Consider the following 18,098-nt stretch of genomic DNA (forward strand, 5'->3'; position numbering starts at 1 on the left):
CCAAGCTGCCTGTGAGAAAGTGCTTCTTGGAATCGGGCCTGCAACTGCCCGACTCTTCATGCTTTGGGCAGCCAGAAATCCTCCGGGTGGAACTTCAACCCCAGGGCCTTAGACCATCAAGCGGGCTGGAAGTCCCTGAATCAACCCTTTATGGAGGACATCGGGAAGTCCGACTTTGCGTCTGCCCTCCATCCCTCCCGCCTGGGGCCGCCTGGGGACAGGTGGGAAGTCCCTATCCGAGTCTGCCCACCCGTGGCGCACAGAGGAGGCGAGGCCAGGAGGTGTTGGGACGTCTATTTATTAGTGCGCGTCCAAGCCGCGTGGGCGCCGTGGCGGTCACAGCGCCGCCACGCAGTCGGTGCCCGTGTACCCCGGCAGGCGCAGAGCGAACTTTCGGCGCACGTCGTCGGGCACGAATCTGCCAGCCACGAAGTGGTGGCGCCCAGAGAAGCGGCCGGCGCAGCGCTTGGGCGCCGCCAGTGAGACCAGCACGTCGGGGCGCAGCCCGTCCTCGGAGTCGCCGCCCGTCTCCGCGTCCCAGCCTGAGGGGGGGAGGGAAGGGGGCATCAGGAGCTGAAAAGGTTGCTCACCCTCAGAGGAGAGTCCTGCACCCATCACCCACTTCCCCTTCTCCATCAGATCTCAGATCTAACCCCCCCCCCCCCCATCTCAAACAGTGAGGTTTGGTCGCACCTGCCTGGCCGAAGAACTGAGCCTCCACCCTCAGACCAGTCTCTTCCCCTCCTTGGAGATGTTTCTCCCTGCCCTTCCTACCAGAGCCCTCGTACTTTTCTGCCCCTCCTCCCATCCTGGTACATCTTCCTCCCTCCTCCATCTGACTCAGCCTCTGCCTTCAGACTACATCATTCCACCTGCTGCCCTTTCCTAATCAGACCCATGCTTCTTGGGGGGTCTGTCTCCATGCCTGCCTCCCTCCCCATCAATCCTGAGCTTCCCCACTTAGACGAGAACCTCTGTCCACCCAGACTTCCCAGGCAGCTTCCTCTCTGCCCAGAGCCCCACTAGAACAGACCGGCCTCCACCCTCAGGCAGCTCTGTCCTATGCGGCCTGTCTTCTTGCCTCAGGTTCTTGCCTCTGACGGCCAGTGCCCCCTTCCCCACCCAACTTGAGCATCCATCCTCCCCACTCCGACTGATACTGTCCTCTGATCTGACATCACTGCCTTCACCCTCATGCTAGATCCTGCCTTTTCACAGGACCCCACCACCTCACTCATCGCGTCATAGCCTCTGCCAACAGCACCCCACCTTCTGACTGGGGACCTTGCCTTCTCCCCTGCTTGACTGGAGTCTGGAACCACTAACTAAAAGCCTCCTTCTGGTGGGCCCCCTCCCAGGAACACACCTGTGCCCTCCTCTTCCCCCTCTTCTCCCCACCCCCAAGGCACATGTCTCCTAAACTCTAAGGGTCCCCAAGAGACTTGCAACCAGAGGAGCAATGGGTTGTGGCAGCTCATCCGGGCTAACGGGGGGCGGGGGGGGCCCGCCTGTCTCCAAGGCCCCTTTCTCTGACTTAGTGAACCAAAGCAGCCCAGCCTAGACTCTCTCCTGTTGCTTCGTCTGTCTTAAGTCCTTCCTTGCTTCACTCTCCCCAGCTTTAATAAATGTACTCTCAAAATTTAAAAAATATAAATATAAATAAGCTTCCTTCCTCTGACTGTAATCCTTTCTTCTGTGACCCTAGACTCCTCCCTCATACCAGACAGCCCGTCTCCTCAGAGTCACCTCCCACCCCCAACCCCACTCTTCAGCACCCTCCTGGAATGGCGCTGACGTCTCTCAAGCCCAGGGACACCCCTCTGAATCCGGCCACCCCCTGCAGAGGGTCCGGCTGGCCAGCGGCTGTTTGTTCCATTTGCCCATGGCCTAATGGCTCCACCAGGCGTGAGGCGGCGGCCAGGACAGGCGAGGCCTTTGCCCAGTGAGCTCACGTCTGCCCGGGTAACTGGGCCAGGGTGGGCAGCAGGCATGTTGGGCTGGGTGTAGTGGGTAGACAGTGCAGGGTCACTGGGAAATAGCCTCAGTCTTCCTCGTCTGAAGGATGGAGGTGACCCTCTGCCATACCCAGAGTGCACATCCATCCATGCTGGGGAAACTGAGGCTTGGATTGGGCAGATAAGCCAGGGTAACAGAAGCTGGAGCACACGGAGCCCCCAGGTCTCCCCAGCCCTGACGCGCCCCCGTCCGCCTGGCATGCCTGAGGGAACGTCCAGGCTCACAAGAGGGATGGACAGCAGCTTGAGTGTGGCCAGCGCACGTGTGCAGGGGCCCCCGACTTCACGGGGCTCCACGCCAGGGCCCAGCACGGCATCCACCACCAGACCATAGGCATCATTGATGAGCTGGACCTGGGAGGGCAGGCAGGGTAAGGGGCGGCCTTGGGGCACCATCCCCACCTGCCCCTCGGCTGCTGAGGAGTGCTGACCTCTGCGGGCAGATAGGACAGGAAAGGGATATCCATCTTCTCACACTGGGTGGTCAGGTCCTGGTGCAGGGGATCCAGTGAGCGTGTGGGGTAGAAGATGGTTGGTTCGTACTCCTGGGAGGGGGGCAGGAAGCGGTCAGCGTGGAGGCTGCCCAAGCTCCTACTTGGCCCTGCCAAGCCTCCAGACCTGGTCCCAGGAAGCAGACCCTGCACAGGGCAAGCACTGAGCGTACTCTGTGACTTGTCCAGTCTCAATGTTCTGCTGGGACACTACAAAGAGAAAGAAGCGACTTCTGCAGGGACAGGCGGGGCCTGACCCTTGGAGATCAAGGGGGCCCTCACTACTTACAAACACCCGGAGGTGCCGGGCACAGACCAGCCCCACCGCCCCATTCTGCTCTGGGCCACAAACGACCAGCACTGTCCTCTGCTTCCGGGAGAGAGCAGGCAAGGGGAACACCTGTAGGGGGCACAGCAAAGACAAAGGCATGGCGCTTGGAATTCTTCTTTGCTCAGGTTGGGAAACTGAGGCCCAGGTTGGGGAAGGGATGGGGCTTGGGCTTGAAGGCAATAGGACAAAAGGAGGGGCATTCTGGGTGAGAGGTGGGGCCTCTTGGGGCCTCAGTTTACCCCTTAGAGATGCAGAATCCTTGCCTCAGTCTCTGCCAAGACAGAACAGGAAAGCTGCCTCCTGCCACCGCTGGAGCCCGGACTGTGGTTTGTTTATCCTCGGCCTAAGTTGCAGACATTCTTCCACCTTTTTCCACTGTAGTGGCTGCCCCTCCCGCGCCCATTTTCCAGGCCTCAGGCACTCCCAGAGGCCCCAAAGTTGGTGGGGGGAGGTATTTTTCCAACCTGCCATGCCCTGTCTCTCTCTGGCCCTCTCCACTGGCTTCTGTCTTTACCCCCGTCCCTCTGTATCTCTCTCTCTCCATCTCATCTGTCTTTGTCTCTTTGCCTTGGTCTGTCTCTCTCACACTCTGTCTCTTCGGCCTGCACTTGTTCTCTCTTTAATACACAGGAGCTAAGCATGGTGTTCAAGTCTCCACCTGCCGACCCTGAGTCCATCTTTGCTGAGCCCTCTCTCCTCTCCCAGACTCCGTTTGCCTCTATTAAATAGAAGTGACAATGTCTCTGACAGGCCCTTGGAGCCTCTCCCTGGCTACACAGGGCCTGCCCTACTCTAACCTCCAACCTCACAGAGAGGAAGTTGTTGCGTCTCCGAGTCTCCTCCCCAAGGCATCAGTGAGGTCCTGACTGACCCTGACCTGCCCGCGACCCACCTCACCACATCTGGAGTCATGAAGGGTGACATTGGCTGACTGGAACCAAGGGGCTTCCAGCTGGACTTGGGGATTTCAGGGCAAAAACTGGACAGTCGGTCACCAAGGGCCGAGCAAGGGTTTACTACCCTGGCTTAGATTTTCACCATATCCTTCTCTTTTGGGCACCTCACTCAGGTTTCTTTTGGAAATAAGAACATTTAAGTAAAAAAATAAAATTGAGTCCACATAAAAAATACTAAGTTTAATAAGTATACAGTGGTAATAAGGACGGGAAGAAGGGGAAGAAACGGAGATTTGCAGGCTGGATCCCTGCTCTATTGGGCACTTTTCTAAGTTTATGTTTATTAGCCAGTGTCAGTTTACTACCTTTGTTCAGAGGCAGCTTGGGGCAAGGCCCCAGGTGGTGGTATCATGGTCTCCGTTCTTCTCTAGTTCCCTGCAGACATCTCAAGGTGGTGGGGCGGGGTTTGGCCAAGAACCAGACACAGCCATGCTTTCTACCCCCCAACACCCTGCCCAGGCCCCTCCCCACCTCTGGGCCTGTTTGCCCACCTGTGGCACAGGGTTGTTTGGAGGTGCTCCATACCCAAGACCCAGGAAGTTGCAGAGGCAGGCGGTCATGTCTACACCTCAAGGGCCCCAGACCTATCCCAGCAGCTGCCTCAGTCTCTGCTCTGACCCTCATTGACACCCTGGGTCTTGGGTCCCTTCCTGGCCTGGCCAGTGATGAGCCTCTCTGGGCCTCAGTTTCCCCATCTGAGTGATAGACTGGGGTGGCCCCGACCAAAGAGGAGCTTCTTGAGGGCTGAGCCATCCTGGCCATGAGGGTCATGCAGCTAGGCACTGGCTTTGGTGGGCTGGCCGTCTGGCTGAGGTCAAGGTGAAGGGTCACGGGTTAGGTACCTTGGTCACAGCCACAGCACTAGCATGGCCACATAACTCCACCAGCTGTTGCCGCCCAAAGCGATAATCTTCCAGCAGCTCCCGCTCCAGGGCAGCGGCCTCCTCCGTGCTGGGGGACAGAGTGGGGAGAGACGTTTAGAGACACAAACAGATGGAGACAGAATCTCAGATGGAGTCAGAAATGTTCTGAGCCAGTCTCTGACGCCACTCCCCAACCTGTTTCCCCATCCGATGCACAGCGATTGATCAGAATCTGGCAGGCAACAGGAGGTTGAGCCGATGGCTGAGGCACGGGCGCCCTCTGGTGGTCCAGGAAGGGCACAGTGGTGCATCTTGGTTCTGTTCTTCCAAAGTGGAAGAAGACTGAGCCTCCCAGAGGCCCCCAGCCCCCAAGACGGGAGGAACTCAGGAGGAAAAATGGAGCGTGAAGGACTTTGATGAGGACGATGGGTGGGTTTCGGGGAGAGAAAACCAGTGACTGACCTCCAGGAAACTGGTAGGGGCTAACTGGACTAGGGGTGCCTAGCGGAGGTATGTGAAGGGCGCAGAGGCATTTGATAGCTCATTTAGGGAGGCGGATGTGCTCTCCTCAAAGACCATGGTAAAATTCAAATAACTGTGCCTAAAGAGATGGGGCCAAGTCGCATGAGGTAAAGTTCTGCCATGGAGTCGAGTCACTGGAGTGATCAGTGTCCGTTTCATCTTTCTGAGTCAGCTTCCTCCTTTGCAAAAGTGAAGGCAGGATGGACGAGATGATTTTTGAGGGCCAGTTCAAAATGCAAATGTGGGGCCCCCTTGTTCAAAAGTTAATAATTTCATTGAGATGGCAGAGTGTTAAACCAAGTGTTGGGCCATTCTAACATCAGGAACCAAGCTGGTCCTGGCTTAGGGGCCTTCCGAGGGGCCTGGGCTTGGTGACTGCAGAGGGAAGGCTAGTTTTGAAGATCAGAAAGTGTTCCTCACTCCAGAATCAAAGGTTGAGCAACTGGGCAGGGGCTGTGGTCTGATGGCAGCTTCCCCTAGGCAGGACTCCTTCCTGCTAGGGGTTAGCACCTAGCCCCTGCTCAGCAGACCCTAGTGAGGGTAATAACAATAATAATAATTATAACAATAACTATAGAACCAGACCCAGAGAGCTGAAAAATATCCAACAACTCAAGAGAAGCCAAGAGGCTTGCCCAGGGTCATGCAAGAAGTGGGGAAACCGAGACTTACACCCTTGGTGTCTGTCTCCACAGCCACAGACAGTGTGAACAAAGCAGCAGAGGATCTACAGATGGCAGAAGTTTGTTGGGATGAACCCTAGATTCCCTCCTTTGATTTTGTGAGCAGTAAACCACGACCTTCCAGCCAATTTTGCAGTGTGATCAGACCAAGCAGCAGGATGAGCAGCAGTGGGGGATGAAGACTGCTGTGGGATGGGGAGTCAGGGAGGGCTTCCTGGAGGAGCTGGCCTGGAGCACTACAGGAGGTGATTCAGGCAGCAAGAACAGCTAGGGCCAAGGGCTCATGGTGGAAGTGAGGATGGTAGATGCAAGGGGCGGAAGGGAGGCCAGTGTGGCTGGAGCAATGACTGAGAAACTGGGTCAGGAACACACTTGGGGGGCGCATGCAAATGGGAGAGATGAAGGCTGAGGGCAGGGAGGTTGCATGCCCTGAGACCCCAGCAACCAGAGCCAATTCAACCCTCTGCTTGTCTTCAGCCAATGTCAGAAGAGGCTAAGTACCAGGTGGGGAAAGGAGCTCATGGTGGGGCCAAAGGAAGACACGTCCCCCCCTCCCCTACCCCCAGGAGGGGCAGGCCAGCCCAGCTCCCAGGAATGGTGTCAGGAATATGGCTTATTTTCCCACCTTCATCTTGTGACAGTTCTGGCTGCAGACCCAACAGGAGGGCAGAGTTGGGAGTGTGGGGGGTGGGATGCATGAGAAGGGTGGAAGGACGGTCCACTCCTCCTCTTCCTCTCTCCCCAAACTGTGGCCTCTGGTCCCCACTTGGAACATTATCTTCCTGCCTAACTGGTCATTAGTGTGATAATAGGGACTCCATGGGAACAGGGTAGTCCAGAGCCATTGTGGACTTGGGGGGGGGGTGTGCAGCTCAGTTATGAAGGTGCTTCTTGCTTCCCTCATCCCATTCCCGAGATGAGAAAGGCTGTGAGGCCCAGGATTTCGCCCACCAGCCTCAGAAGGGCTGAAGTGACGTGGTTTGAGGGCACTGGGCCTGACACTTCCAAAATGCTTCCAGGAAGCCAAAAAGCCAGGATGCCCATGCCAGACCCTCCCCGTGCTCTCAGCTCTACCTGCTTCTCTCCACACCACACCACCCTCATGTCTCTTCCTGCCAGCCCGTCATTACTTCCCACCTGGCTGCCTGCGGCAGTCTTATGCCACCCCCCACCCTCACGCAACCTCCACACCACCAGCTATTGGCCTTTGAAAACTTGAACATCAGAACATATCACCCTGTCGCAAACCTTAAGTCTTCCCTTACGCAAACCTTCGCAAACCTTAAGTATTCAAATATTCAAATCCCTCATGATGCCTACACACCCCCATTATGTTTCCAACCTCACTGCATCCTCTCCCCTTGTTCGTGTCTCACTTCCACCCGTCCCACAGAGCCCTGTCACTCTTCAGCTGGCATTTGAGGCACCCCACCATCCCCCATACCACATGAACATTCATCTCCCTCTGGCAAGGATGTGCTGGGTGTTCAGGCTGAGTCTGGTTATCAGTCAAAATCTGGACATCAGACAGTATCAGCCCTAAGAAGAGCTGATTGGACAGTGGGCAGAAGTGGTCGGACAAGAGACTGTGGAACAAATCTGGTTTATTGTGAGGTCCACAGCCCTACTTGCAGTCCCATGTCACACAGGGTAAGTCAGAACAAGGTGAGACAGCCACAGCTGCCAGCTCGACTCCTGCAAGTAGCCCGTGTTCAAAAATTGCCCTAGCTCTGCCTCAGGCAGTGGCTTCCCTCCCCAGGCCTGTTTCCTTCTCTGGACAAGGTGATTAGCAGAAGGCAGGCCACCTTGGAGTGAGCATTGGAGGAGCCGAGAGTCAGTGTTCAGATGGGGAAGGAGGGTTGCTGGCTCCAGGGTCCCTGGGAGATGGAAAAGGGAGGTGGGCCCTGGACAGGGTCAGGGCTGATGGGGGAATGAGGAGCAGTGCTGATGACTAATTCATGACTGGGGCAGGGGTCTGGTGCTGATGCCGTTTACCTGGCAACGCAGCTTCTGAGGCAGCAGCATCCTCTCCAGCGAAATGTGGCGTGGGACTCAGATTCACTGGGTCCCCTTTGGGCCATGCTCCTTCCCCCACTACCCCTCCCAGGTATGCCCCCTTCTCCTGGTTACACCCTGGCCACGGGGTCTAGGGTAGCAACCTTATCCCAGCTGACCTGAGGAAACGCTGCTCCTCCGGTGTCTCAGCGGGGTCCCGGCAGGCCGTGGTGCTCATGGTTCAGGTAAGCTTGTGCATGCAGCAGGGGACCCCCAGTGGACTGGGCCTTTTAAGCTATCCCAGAGCAGGCTCCAGCCCCTCCCACCCACCAATCAGGAGGCGCTGCACACGACCATTGGTCAGTAGGTGTAGGTGGACTTAACCCTTTTGTGCTAGGAGCTGAGCTGTTGCAGGGCTGTAAGGGCGCCTGGGGATGCCCCTACTGGCAGGGAAATGAAGTCTAGAGGGGCAGAGGTGGGTCATGATGGGCTGAGCACCCCTGCTATGGGATCCTGGCCTGGGGTAAGGGAACTCACCTCTGCCCCCCACCCATGCCAACCCACTCTGCTCCTCTCCATGCCCCTATCCATCTCTGTGCTCTGGTGAAGCCTGCAGACACACAGTCAAGCAGGATTTCAACAGAGGTAAGACAGTCGAGTTTGGGAGTCCAGGCTGATGATAGGTCCAGGGCAGCCTCTAGGTGTTTTCTGAAGCCACCCAGCTTGGTGTTTTCTGTCGAATCCCCAGATCTAATCCCTGAGTCCCCACATCACATGTGACCCAGTGGTGCTTCTCCTCCCTGAGCCACTCAGTCCCTAGGACACAGGCAGACAGATTTCCAGAGCATTTATTCTCTCCATGGGGAGGGGATGGGGTCCAGCGGCCAAGGAGTGGACCCTACGTGTACCAGATGAAGCCATAGGTAGCATTGAGAATCTCCTCATTTGTGCGCAGTCCATACAGCTCACCCATTATGGGGGTCACCCAGCGTGTTGTGTGGAACACAGACTCGCCCACCTGCGGAGGAAGTTAAGTATAGGTGGGGGTGCTGGCTTCTGTCAGTCAAAAGCTGCTGCTCTCCCCTCCTCACCCCGCACCTGCTACCCACCCTGGTTCTAGGTTTTCTGTGGGAGGCTGCACTTCTACAGTGGCCTAGACCTCTGCCCTCCTCCCTGCATGACACCCACCTTCCAGTCAGGCACATCCTTCATGATGATGGCCTCCTCCTCCAGGTTCTCCCGAAGTATCTGCAGGACCCTGCCGAGGATGGAGTGGGAGGTGGGGGACAGACCTGACAACCCCAAGGGACTCCTGCCTAATGCCCCTGGCCAGACCCCTCCCTGCTCAACCTCCCCATCATCTCCTGTCACTTCTAACCCTGCACACACTGACTCCTTTCTTTCCTTACCTTTCTCCCCAGCAAACTCTTACTATCCCCTTGCTCCAGCCCCAACATCCCCTCCCCTCTTGAAGAAAGCCTTCCTGTTCTCCCCCTTGGGTATCCACTTTGTCTAGGGTCCTCTCCAAGGGTGATAGCAGTCCATGTGTACAAGGGTGCAGCTGCCAGCCCCCATGTGCAGTTTTGCTCTGTCCCCACACTGCATGCTGAGGAACTCAGGCCTGTGACCTCCTGACCCTGGTCCTGGTGGCCCCACCTCCGGTCCTTCTCTGCCTGCAACAGCGGCATCAGTGCAATGCGGGCCTCGAAGTCCTCGATCTGCAGGCGCCTGTGAAACCCCAAAACCAACACTTGGATCAGACGAGTGGACAGGCTGGGGGTGCTGACAACTTGGTCCCTGGACATTCAGGGTAATGAATGGGATGGTAGTTGGGGAATAGGCAAGCAAGCAGGATGGGACCCAGCTGGCTTAGGCGTTGGTCCACAAGACTGCTGGCTTCACATTTTCTTTTCAATTAAAAACTTTTTTTTTAATCCTAAAAATAGCCCAGGCCTATGACTGCAGTGAAGGAGGCGGAATGTTCATCACGGGGCTATAGGCCTTACAAAACCACGTCCCCTTCATCTCAAAATAACTTTGGGGCGTGAGTCCTGGGCAGGCAGTTCCTTTCTTCTCCCTGCTCTTCAGCATCTTCCAAGCCACCAGCCCTGTCTGTGCTGGAAGGTAGGGGAAAGGAGAGCTATGTTGTGGCCCAGGGAGTGGCCTTTGGTCTGTCCCCACATCAGTAGGAATTTTAGAGAGGCACAGGGAAGGAGTAGAGGAACTTCAATCCCTCTCCCTGCCCCATCCCCCAGGCTGCTAACCCTGCCACAGCCATACACTGTGGTTACTACTCTGTGCCCCTGAGAGGCTGGGCCTGGTCTTGCCGGTCCAATACAGGGGCCCTAACACCCAGTAGTACCCACCAGGTGCTCCTGCATTCACTGAACAATGTGGAGTGCCCTCCATAAGCTGGGCCTTCTCTAGCACCGTCCTCAGAGATTCCCAGCCTTGTGGGGGATGCTAAAACACATGGCACTGGTGGAACATGGTACAGTAGCCCAGGCAGTCAGGTTGCAGCCACCTGGCAGGGCTTCAGGAGAGCTTAGAGGTGGAGAGAATCTGAACTGAGTCCACCGGCAGGACTTGTTCCCTCAGACCCCATGTAACTGCCATGCCACAGTCTTGCATGATCTGCTCTCTAAGCCCTTATATCATCATTGCCTGGTCACCATGGACAAAAGCCTTCTAGGAGAGCCTATTCCTGGGCTACTCCTCCACCTCTACCCAATGGAATATCCTAACCTGGACCCTTGAAGCACCTGGTTAACTCCTGGAGGCAAGCTCCTTTGCTCTCTAGTCAATCGCTGAGGGTAAAATCCAGCAATGGACTTGCTGGGTCCCTAGGGCCTGGGGGATTGACAAGGGTCCCTGATGTACACCAAGTCCACAGACACGCCCTCACCTGCACGAGGCCCACCCTCATCTGCACGAGGCCTACCTGCGTTCACGATTCCACTTCATCATGCTCCAGTACCCAAAGAGCAAGGTCCCAATGCCCACAGCGAACATGCTGTAGCCTGCGGGGAGAGGAGCGCCAGCTCAGCATCTGCATGCGAAATAGGTCACCCTTTGTCATTTCTTCTCAAGAAGCAAAATTCGCTTGCTCTACAAGTAACCCCAGAAATATACACGATGGAAGAGGTGAGAATCCCCAACCCCTTCCCAGAGATGGCTAATATTTCTTCAGGCTATTTTTTTGTCTCTATGGAATGTCCACCGGCCCCCTTCCTTGGACACCCCCTCTTCCACGGCTGCAGAACACTCTCTATCATGTTTGCCCACTCTGCAGGCTGGGGACACCAGAGAAGCCTCAGCTTCTCTCTGAGGCAAGGCTGTTGCAGCTTTAACACCTTTGCCCCCATGCTGGGGTGCCTGGAAGGTACAGGTTGGGCAGGGACTGACGGAGGGCTCAAGGGTTTACATGTTCATGGTTCGGCAGCCCTGGCACCTCAATCTTCTAGGAGGTGGTTTGGCTAATGGTGTCCATGGCTGGGTTCCAGCTCCACGGTGGCTCCTGGCTGCCTGGGCCACTTCCATGCATACTGCCCACAGGGGGCTAGAGAACAATGCCAGAGGCAGGCAGTGCCCTCCAGGGGTTGCCACCAACCCCCTGGCCTCCGGGGGTGCTGCTGCTCCCACCCCAGGCCCCACGGGACAGGATGCCATGAATATTTCCTAAGCTTCAGCAGGCATCCACCATAATCCTGACTGACAGGCTGTGGGCCTGCAGGGGTCTCCAGGGAGGCCCAGACACCTGAGGCCTGGCTGAGGCTGGCTGGCCCTGCACCCCCTCATCTTTTGAGCATAGTCTCTTCTTCAGCCAGGCCTTGAGGTTGCTGTGACAAGTGGACAAACTCAGCCAGGTCAAGCTCCAGTTAATACCCAGTAAAGGACCAGTAAACAATGGTTGATGCCACTCTGTGGGCCTCATGGGGAGACAAAATAAAGACTTTCTTCTTCAGCTCAACTCTGACACAAGGCTCATCAGGCACCTCTGCTGGACCCAAAGATAAGTAAGAAACTGGTTCCTATTTTTCCCTTTAGTTCAACCTGTTAAAACCACCAGCTTAGGCCCTGACCAGTGGGGCTCAGTTGGTTAGGTGTCATCCCGCAAAGCCAAAGCTCACCAGTTTGATTCCGTCAGGGAACATGCCTGGGTTGTGGGCTCAGTCCCCAGTTGTGGTGAATACGGAGGAAACCAATCAGTGTTTCTCTCCCTCTCTTCCCCTCTGGAGACCACACTGGGGACCGGGCCTCCAACCCAGGGATGTGCCCTGATCAGGAATCAAACCAGAGACTTTCTGGTTCACAGGCCAGTGCTCAGTCCATTGAGCCACACCAGCCAGAGGTGAACTCTTAAAATACAAACTAACTTAAAAAAGTCCACCAGCTCTGGTCAGTGAGGGCAACCTGGTTCCTGCACAGAGGCAGAACCCCTCCTGTCAACCTCAGTGGTTGGCTGCCTGTGTAGGGCATTTCATCAGAGATGCTTCATTCTTTTCAACAGCTGCAGAGAGGCCCAGGAGCCTCCCCTTCTGACACCACTCCAGGGGACAGACCTAGGCTGTTTGTGTGGAAATTCTTTGCCATCACAACAGGCACCCAAGTGTGGGTCCATCTGTAATATAAATTCTAGGACCTGGCACCCTATATGATGATACAGACCTAATTCATTTCTTCCTCATTAAAGCTGCAAGGCCCAGACTCCAGGCCCTGGGTGGGGGATGTCTGTGCCTCTGGAGCTTCCAGTATGGTGGGGGAGGCAGAAGAGTGGCCTACCCACTCTTTTATACCCTTTATAAAATATATAAAGGGTATATGGACAATGGGTAAAGACCTAAATAAATGAAAACATATCCTAGGTTCACGGATCAGAATTTAATTTAACATTTTGTTCAGATGGCAGCACTATCCAAAATGAGGTAGAGTCAACACAGTCCCCTTCAGAATTCCCCGCTAGCCCCTACAACCTAATAGAAACCGACAAGCAGATCATGAAATTCATAGGGAAATGCAAGGGACCAGAATAGCCAAGACAATTCAGAAAAAGAACAAAGTAGGAGGACTCGTATTACACAATTTCAAAAGTTATCACACAGCTGTGTGTACAGGACAGTGTGGCACTGGCATAAGGACAAACATGTACATCGATGGAACAGAGCCGAGAGTCCAGAAATAAACCCTCACATTTATGGTCAATTGAATTTATACAAGGGTGCCAAGACAATTCAATGGGGGAAAGAATAGTCTTTTCAGCAAATTGAACAACTAGATAGCTACATGCAAAGGAATACTGTGCTCCTTCCTACTCCCATCCACAAAAATTAACTCAAAATGGATTAAAGACCTCTGTGTAAAAGTTAAAACTAAAAAACTTTTAGGAGTCAGTCTCTGTGACCTTGGATGAAGCAATGGTTTCTTACATATGACACCAGAAGCACAAGAGACAAAAGAAAAAACAGATGAATTGTACTTCACTGACATTAGTGACTCGGTTGATTGGGTGTCATTCTGCAAAGAGGTCATTGGTTCGATTCCTGGTCAGGGCACATGCCTGGGTTTCTGGTTCAGTCCTCAATCGGGGCATGTGTGAGAGGCAACCAATCAATGGTTCTCACATCAGTGTTTCTCTCCCCCTCTTTCTCCCTCCCTTTCCCTCTTTCTAAAAATAAATAAATAAATAAATAAAATCTTAAAATAAAACAACTTTTGTGCTGCTAAAGGACCTGAAAAGATAACCCACAGAATGGGAGAAAGTATCTGCATATCATGTATCTGAGAAGTAAATGATATCTAAAATATATAAAGAACTATTAAAACTCAATGATAAAGAGATGAACAACCAAATTAAAAAAGGTGTAAGTGGCCCTGAAAAGTGTGGATTTAGTGGATTGAGTGGAAGGCTATGAACCAAAGGACTGCTGTTTGGATTCCTACTCAGGGCACATGCCTGGGTTGCAGGCCAGGTCTTCAGTAGGGGGCACATGAGAGGCAACCACACACTGATGTTTCTCTCCCCCTCTCTAAAAAAAATAAATAAAATTTTAAAAAATTTTTTAATTGTGTAAATGATCTGAATAGACTTTCTCCAAAGAAGCTATACAAATAGCTAATAAATACAAGATGCCCAACACGTTAGTCACCAAGAAAATGCAAATTAAAACCACAATGAGATACCATCTCATACCCACCAGGATGTGAGACTCAAAAAAATAAAAAATAGACTGGTGTTGTCCAGATGTGAAGAAATTTGAGCTCACATATGCTGTAGGTGAGAACGGAAAATGGTACAGCTAATGTGAAAACCAGTTTGCCAGTTCCTCAAAATGTTCAATGTGTAGTTACCATGACCCAGCAATTACATTCCTGGTGAAACATGTGCCACATAGACACCTGTACATGTGCAGTCATAGCACAACTGTTCACAACAGAGAAGAGGCAGAAAAACCTCAAAGGTGCATCAAGTGGGAAATAAATACACAAAATGTGGTCCATCCATACAAGATTATTCAGCCATAAAAAGGAATGAAGCACAGACACATGCTATATGAACGTTAAAAATACCGTGCTGAAAAAAACCAGACATCAAAAAAACACATCGTGAAAGATTGCATTTATATAAAACGTCCAGAAGAGAAAAATCCACAGAAAGAAAGATTAGTGGTTGTCAGAGGGTGGAGGGAGAATGGAGAATGACTGCTAATGCGTACGGGGTTTCTTTTTTGGGGTGATGAAAGTGCTGTAATCTTACACCACAGTGATGATTGTGCAATTGTGAATAGACTAAAATCAGTTAATTTGTACACACAAAATGGGTGAAATATACAGTATGGAATCTCAACAAAAAAAGGAGCCACACAGTGGGTACGTGAGGGAGTGGAGAGAGAAGCTGGGTGTGAGAGATGTGGGGGTGTGGGGGTAGCAGTCACTTTGGGGCCAGCATGGGGCCTTTGGGGCCTTTAATCAAAGGCAGCCTGACCCAGCGTGGCATGTTCTAGGATGCTGGCAGTGCGGGTGACACTACCCACACCCAGCTTGGGCAGTGACCAAGAGCAGGGCAGGATAAGACTAATGGGGAGGGAGCTGCTGTGGACCATGGCTCAAAAGAGGTACGGCTGGAAGAGAGCCAGGGAGACAGAAGATGAGGGTGGGGTGCAGGATAGAGCCTTTGCACTTGCTGTTTCCTCCACCCAAGGAACTCCTCAGAGAAGTTCCTCAGGCCCACCCTGGCTAAGGCAGGCCCTGGTTAGCCCAGGTCCCACCATTCACCACAGTGGAATTCTGGTGTGAGGTGACAGTGAACTCAGACAGGGCCACAGCCATGTGCACACTGAACTAGTTAATGAACAGAGTTCATAAACAAAGACCACAGCACCAGAGGGGTATTTTCCTCACACCTCTGCAGCCAAGAAAGTACTGGGGTGGGTTGGTATATGCTACAATGGAATTTGGTATAAAGGGATGTCATCAGGAGAGCCAACCCCAGGGAATGGCACTCAGGACCGACAGGAGGTACAACTGTGACACGAACAGAAAGAAGTCCAGTATAAAGCATCGGTTTGTGACTTTATAAAAAACAAAACAAAACAAAACAACCATGCTGACTGGGGAGAGCACAAAGAGGCCCATTGGCTGGAATCCTTCTGCAGCCTGGTCTGGGTACAGGTCACACAGGTGCATATGTGTAAACAGATCTCGTATGGCACACCTATGGGGTGCACTGGTCTGGGTGTTGTGTTATACCACGAGAGAAAAAGAGACTCAGATTATATTAGATTCATTTAATCTGCTCCAGGATGAATTGAGTGCCCACATGGTGCTAAATCTAGCCTGTAACCTGTTTTTTTCTCGTTGTTTTTTAAGATTTTATTTATTTTTTAGACAGAGGGAAAGGGAGAGAGAAAAAGAGGGAAACATCAATGTGTGGTTGCCTCTCACACAACCCCCACCAGGGACCTGCCTACAACCCAGATATGTGCCCTAACTGGGAATGGAACTGGGGACTCTGTAACCTGTTTCTGTATGGCCCTTGGGGTAACACTTTTAGATCTGTAAACAGTTTTTTTTTTTAAAGGAGTTTGTGTTTTTTTTTTAAAGGAGTAGCAGTGTCTACCTGGCAAGTAAAGCATAAAATATTTTTTAATGCCATTTCATCATAGTCTGCAGTTCTTTTTTTCTTTTAAACATTTTATTCATTTATTTTTTTAATTAAAAAAATTTTTTATTTATTTATCTTTAGAAGGGGAGGAGAGAAATATCAATGTATGGTTGCTTCTGGTGCATCCCCTGCTGGGAACTGGCCCCTGCTGGGAACTGGCCTGCAACCCAGGCATGTGCTCTGATGGGGAATCTAACTGCGATCTTTTGGTTCGCAGGCCCGTGCCCCATCCACTGAGCTACACCAGCCAGGGCTCATAAAATATTTTTTTAAAAACGATTTTACTGCCCTGGCTGGTGTAACTCAGTGGATGGAGCACAGGCTGAGAACCAGGTGGTCACTGGTTGGATTCCCAGTCAGGGCACATGCCTGGGTTGTGGGCCAGGTCCCCAGTGGAGGCCACGTGAGGCAGCAACACATTAGTGTTTCTCTCCCCTTTTCTCCTTCCCTTCCCCTCTCTCTAAAAGTAAGTAAATTATACCTTTTAAAAAAAACATTTTTTTGGTTTATTTTTAGAGGGAACCATCACTATGTGGTTGTCTCTCATGTACCCCCTACTGGGTACCTGGCCTGCACAACCCAGGCACATGCCCTGACTGGGAATTGAACCAGCAACCCTTTGCTTCGCAGTCTGGTGCTCAATCCACTGAGCCACACCAGCCAGGTAAAGCATAAAATATTTATCTGGCCCTTTATTAAAAAAAAAAAATTTGCCTCCCTGACTAGTGTGGCTCAGTTTTGTTAGGTGCTGCCCTGCAAAAAAAAAAAAAGTCTGCCAGTTTGATTCCCAGTCAGGGTACATGCCTGGGTTGGGTGCAGGTCCCAGGTAGACGAAAGGCAACCAATCTGTGTTTCTCTCTCCCACTACTTCTTCCTCTCTAGAAACAAAAATAAAATCTTTAAAAAAAAGTTCACCAACTTCTGTTCTGGAATACAAAAAAAGCCAAGAAAGGGAGGAAGAATATGCATTTTCACTAAACATTAACTTTCCTGCTGTCTGAATCATGACTTTTTAAACCATGTCCATGATTTAAAAAAAAAATTAAGACATAATTTGCAGGATATGCATATTTTAAAGTTTCATGATTTTCTGCAAATGTATCCATCTTTAACATGTTTTTTTTTTTTTTAAGATTTCACTTATTTTTAGAGAGAAGTGAAGGGAGATATAGAGAGAAGAGAAACATCAATGCGTGGTTGCCTCTCACGTGCCCCCTACTGAGGACCTGGCCTGCAACCTAGGCATGTGCCCTGACTGGGAATGAAAACACCAACCACTTGGTTCACAGGCTGGCACTCAAGCCACTGAGCCACACCAACCAGGGCCACCCTTAACATGTTTTAAATTTCTTTGTATTTCTTTGTTAATCCTGGGTGTGGAGTATGAATGCCTTTTACTTCCTTTCTTACATTTTTCTATGACGAATGCAACAGCAAATTTTTTTAAAAAATTACTTAAAACATTGGAAATACTTAAGAATACATATTCCAGGGATATGCTGCAGGTGGGGACACCAACAAGGATCCACCACATAGAACAGCTTTTAAATTCCTTCGGTGTTCTGAGGTTTGGCCCCCGCTTTACTATAGGTCATCCTGGCGGGGAAGGTCGCAGCCTCTCTTGGGCCCGTTTCCCCACCTGTAAAATGGAAGCACGGAAAAGGGCTAGGGACGCATACTATACTAATTTCCGCTTAACCTATTGTGAAATGGGAATAATTAACAAGACTGACTTCAGACATGTTAAGAGAAGAAATTTAAAAACTTAGTAACTGTTCGACAAATTTCAGTAGTTACCCTTGCTACCACTGACAGTATGTGGGATTTCCGGACTCCGCCTCGCATCACACTGCAGATAGACTGAGGCCTGTTAGTTTCCCCAGCGTCCCGCCCCATTTGCGGCACCCAAAAGTCCCAAATTTTGACACTCGGCGCAGACAGACACTGACCCGATAGTCCCCGACGCGGAAGGTTCCGTTTGTAGTCGATGGGGCCGTAGCCCCCCGGCGGGGGCATGTCCTGTTTCACCTTCGAGGCCGCCATGTTCACAGGGTTCTACACTTCCGGTCGTGGACGGAAGT

General features: G+C 52.2%; 2 protein-coding genes across 2 annotated transcripts; both read right to left on the bottom strand.

Annotated features, from left to right (window-relative positions):
* Nucleotides 1-282: 282 nt before the first annotated feature.
* YJEFN3 (YjeF N-terminal domain containing 3) lies at nt 283-8,602 on the bottom strand. The gene is made up of 6 exons (XM_037152727.2): nt 8,036-8,602; nt 4,636-4,744; nt 2,796-2,906; nt 2,447-2,560; nt 2,219-2,369; nt 283-542 (listed from the first exon to the last, which is right to left on the bottom strand). Exons 1-6 carry the CDS (start codon nt 8,092-8,094, stop codon nt 337-339), a joined length of 750 nt encoding a protein of 249 aa, XP_037008622.1. The 5' UTR covers nt 8,095-8,602; the 3' UTR covers nt 283-336.
* An 86-nt stretch (nt 8,603-8,688) lies between these two features.
* NDUFA13 (NADH:ubiquinone oxidoreductase subunit A13) lies at nt 8,689-18,095 on the bottom strand. Its single transcript, XM_037152726.2, has 5 exons — nt 17,967-18,095; nt 10,798-10,876; nt 9,513-9,584; nt 9,045-9,114; nt 8,689-8,874 (listed from the first exon to the last, which is right to left on the bottom strand). The coding sequence occupies exons 1-5, from the start codon at nt 18,058-18,060 to the stop codon at nt 8,755-8,757; spliced, it is 435 nt and encodes a 144-aa protein (XP_037008621.1). The 5' UTR covers nt 18,061-18,095; the 3' UTR covers nt 8,689-8,754.
* Nucleotides 18,096-18,098: the final 3 nt, after the last annotated feature.

The sequence above is a fragment of the Artibeus jamaicensis genome, unplaced genomic scaffold (assembly GCF_021234435.1).
Source record: "Artibeus jamaicensis isolate MK-2021 breed Jamaican fruit bat unplaced genomic scaffold, CSHL_Jam_final contig_477, whole genome shotgun sequence".
Taxonomy (NCBI): domain Eukaryota; kingdom Metazoa; phylum Chordata; class Mammalia; order Chiroptera; family Phyllostomidae; genus Artibeus; species Artibeus jamaicensis.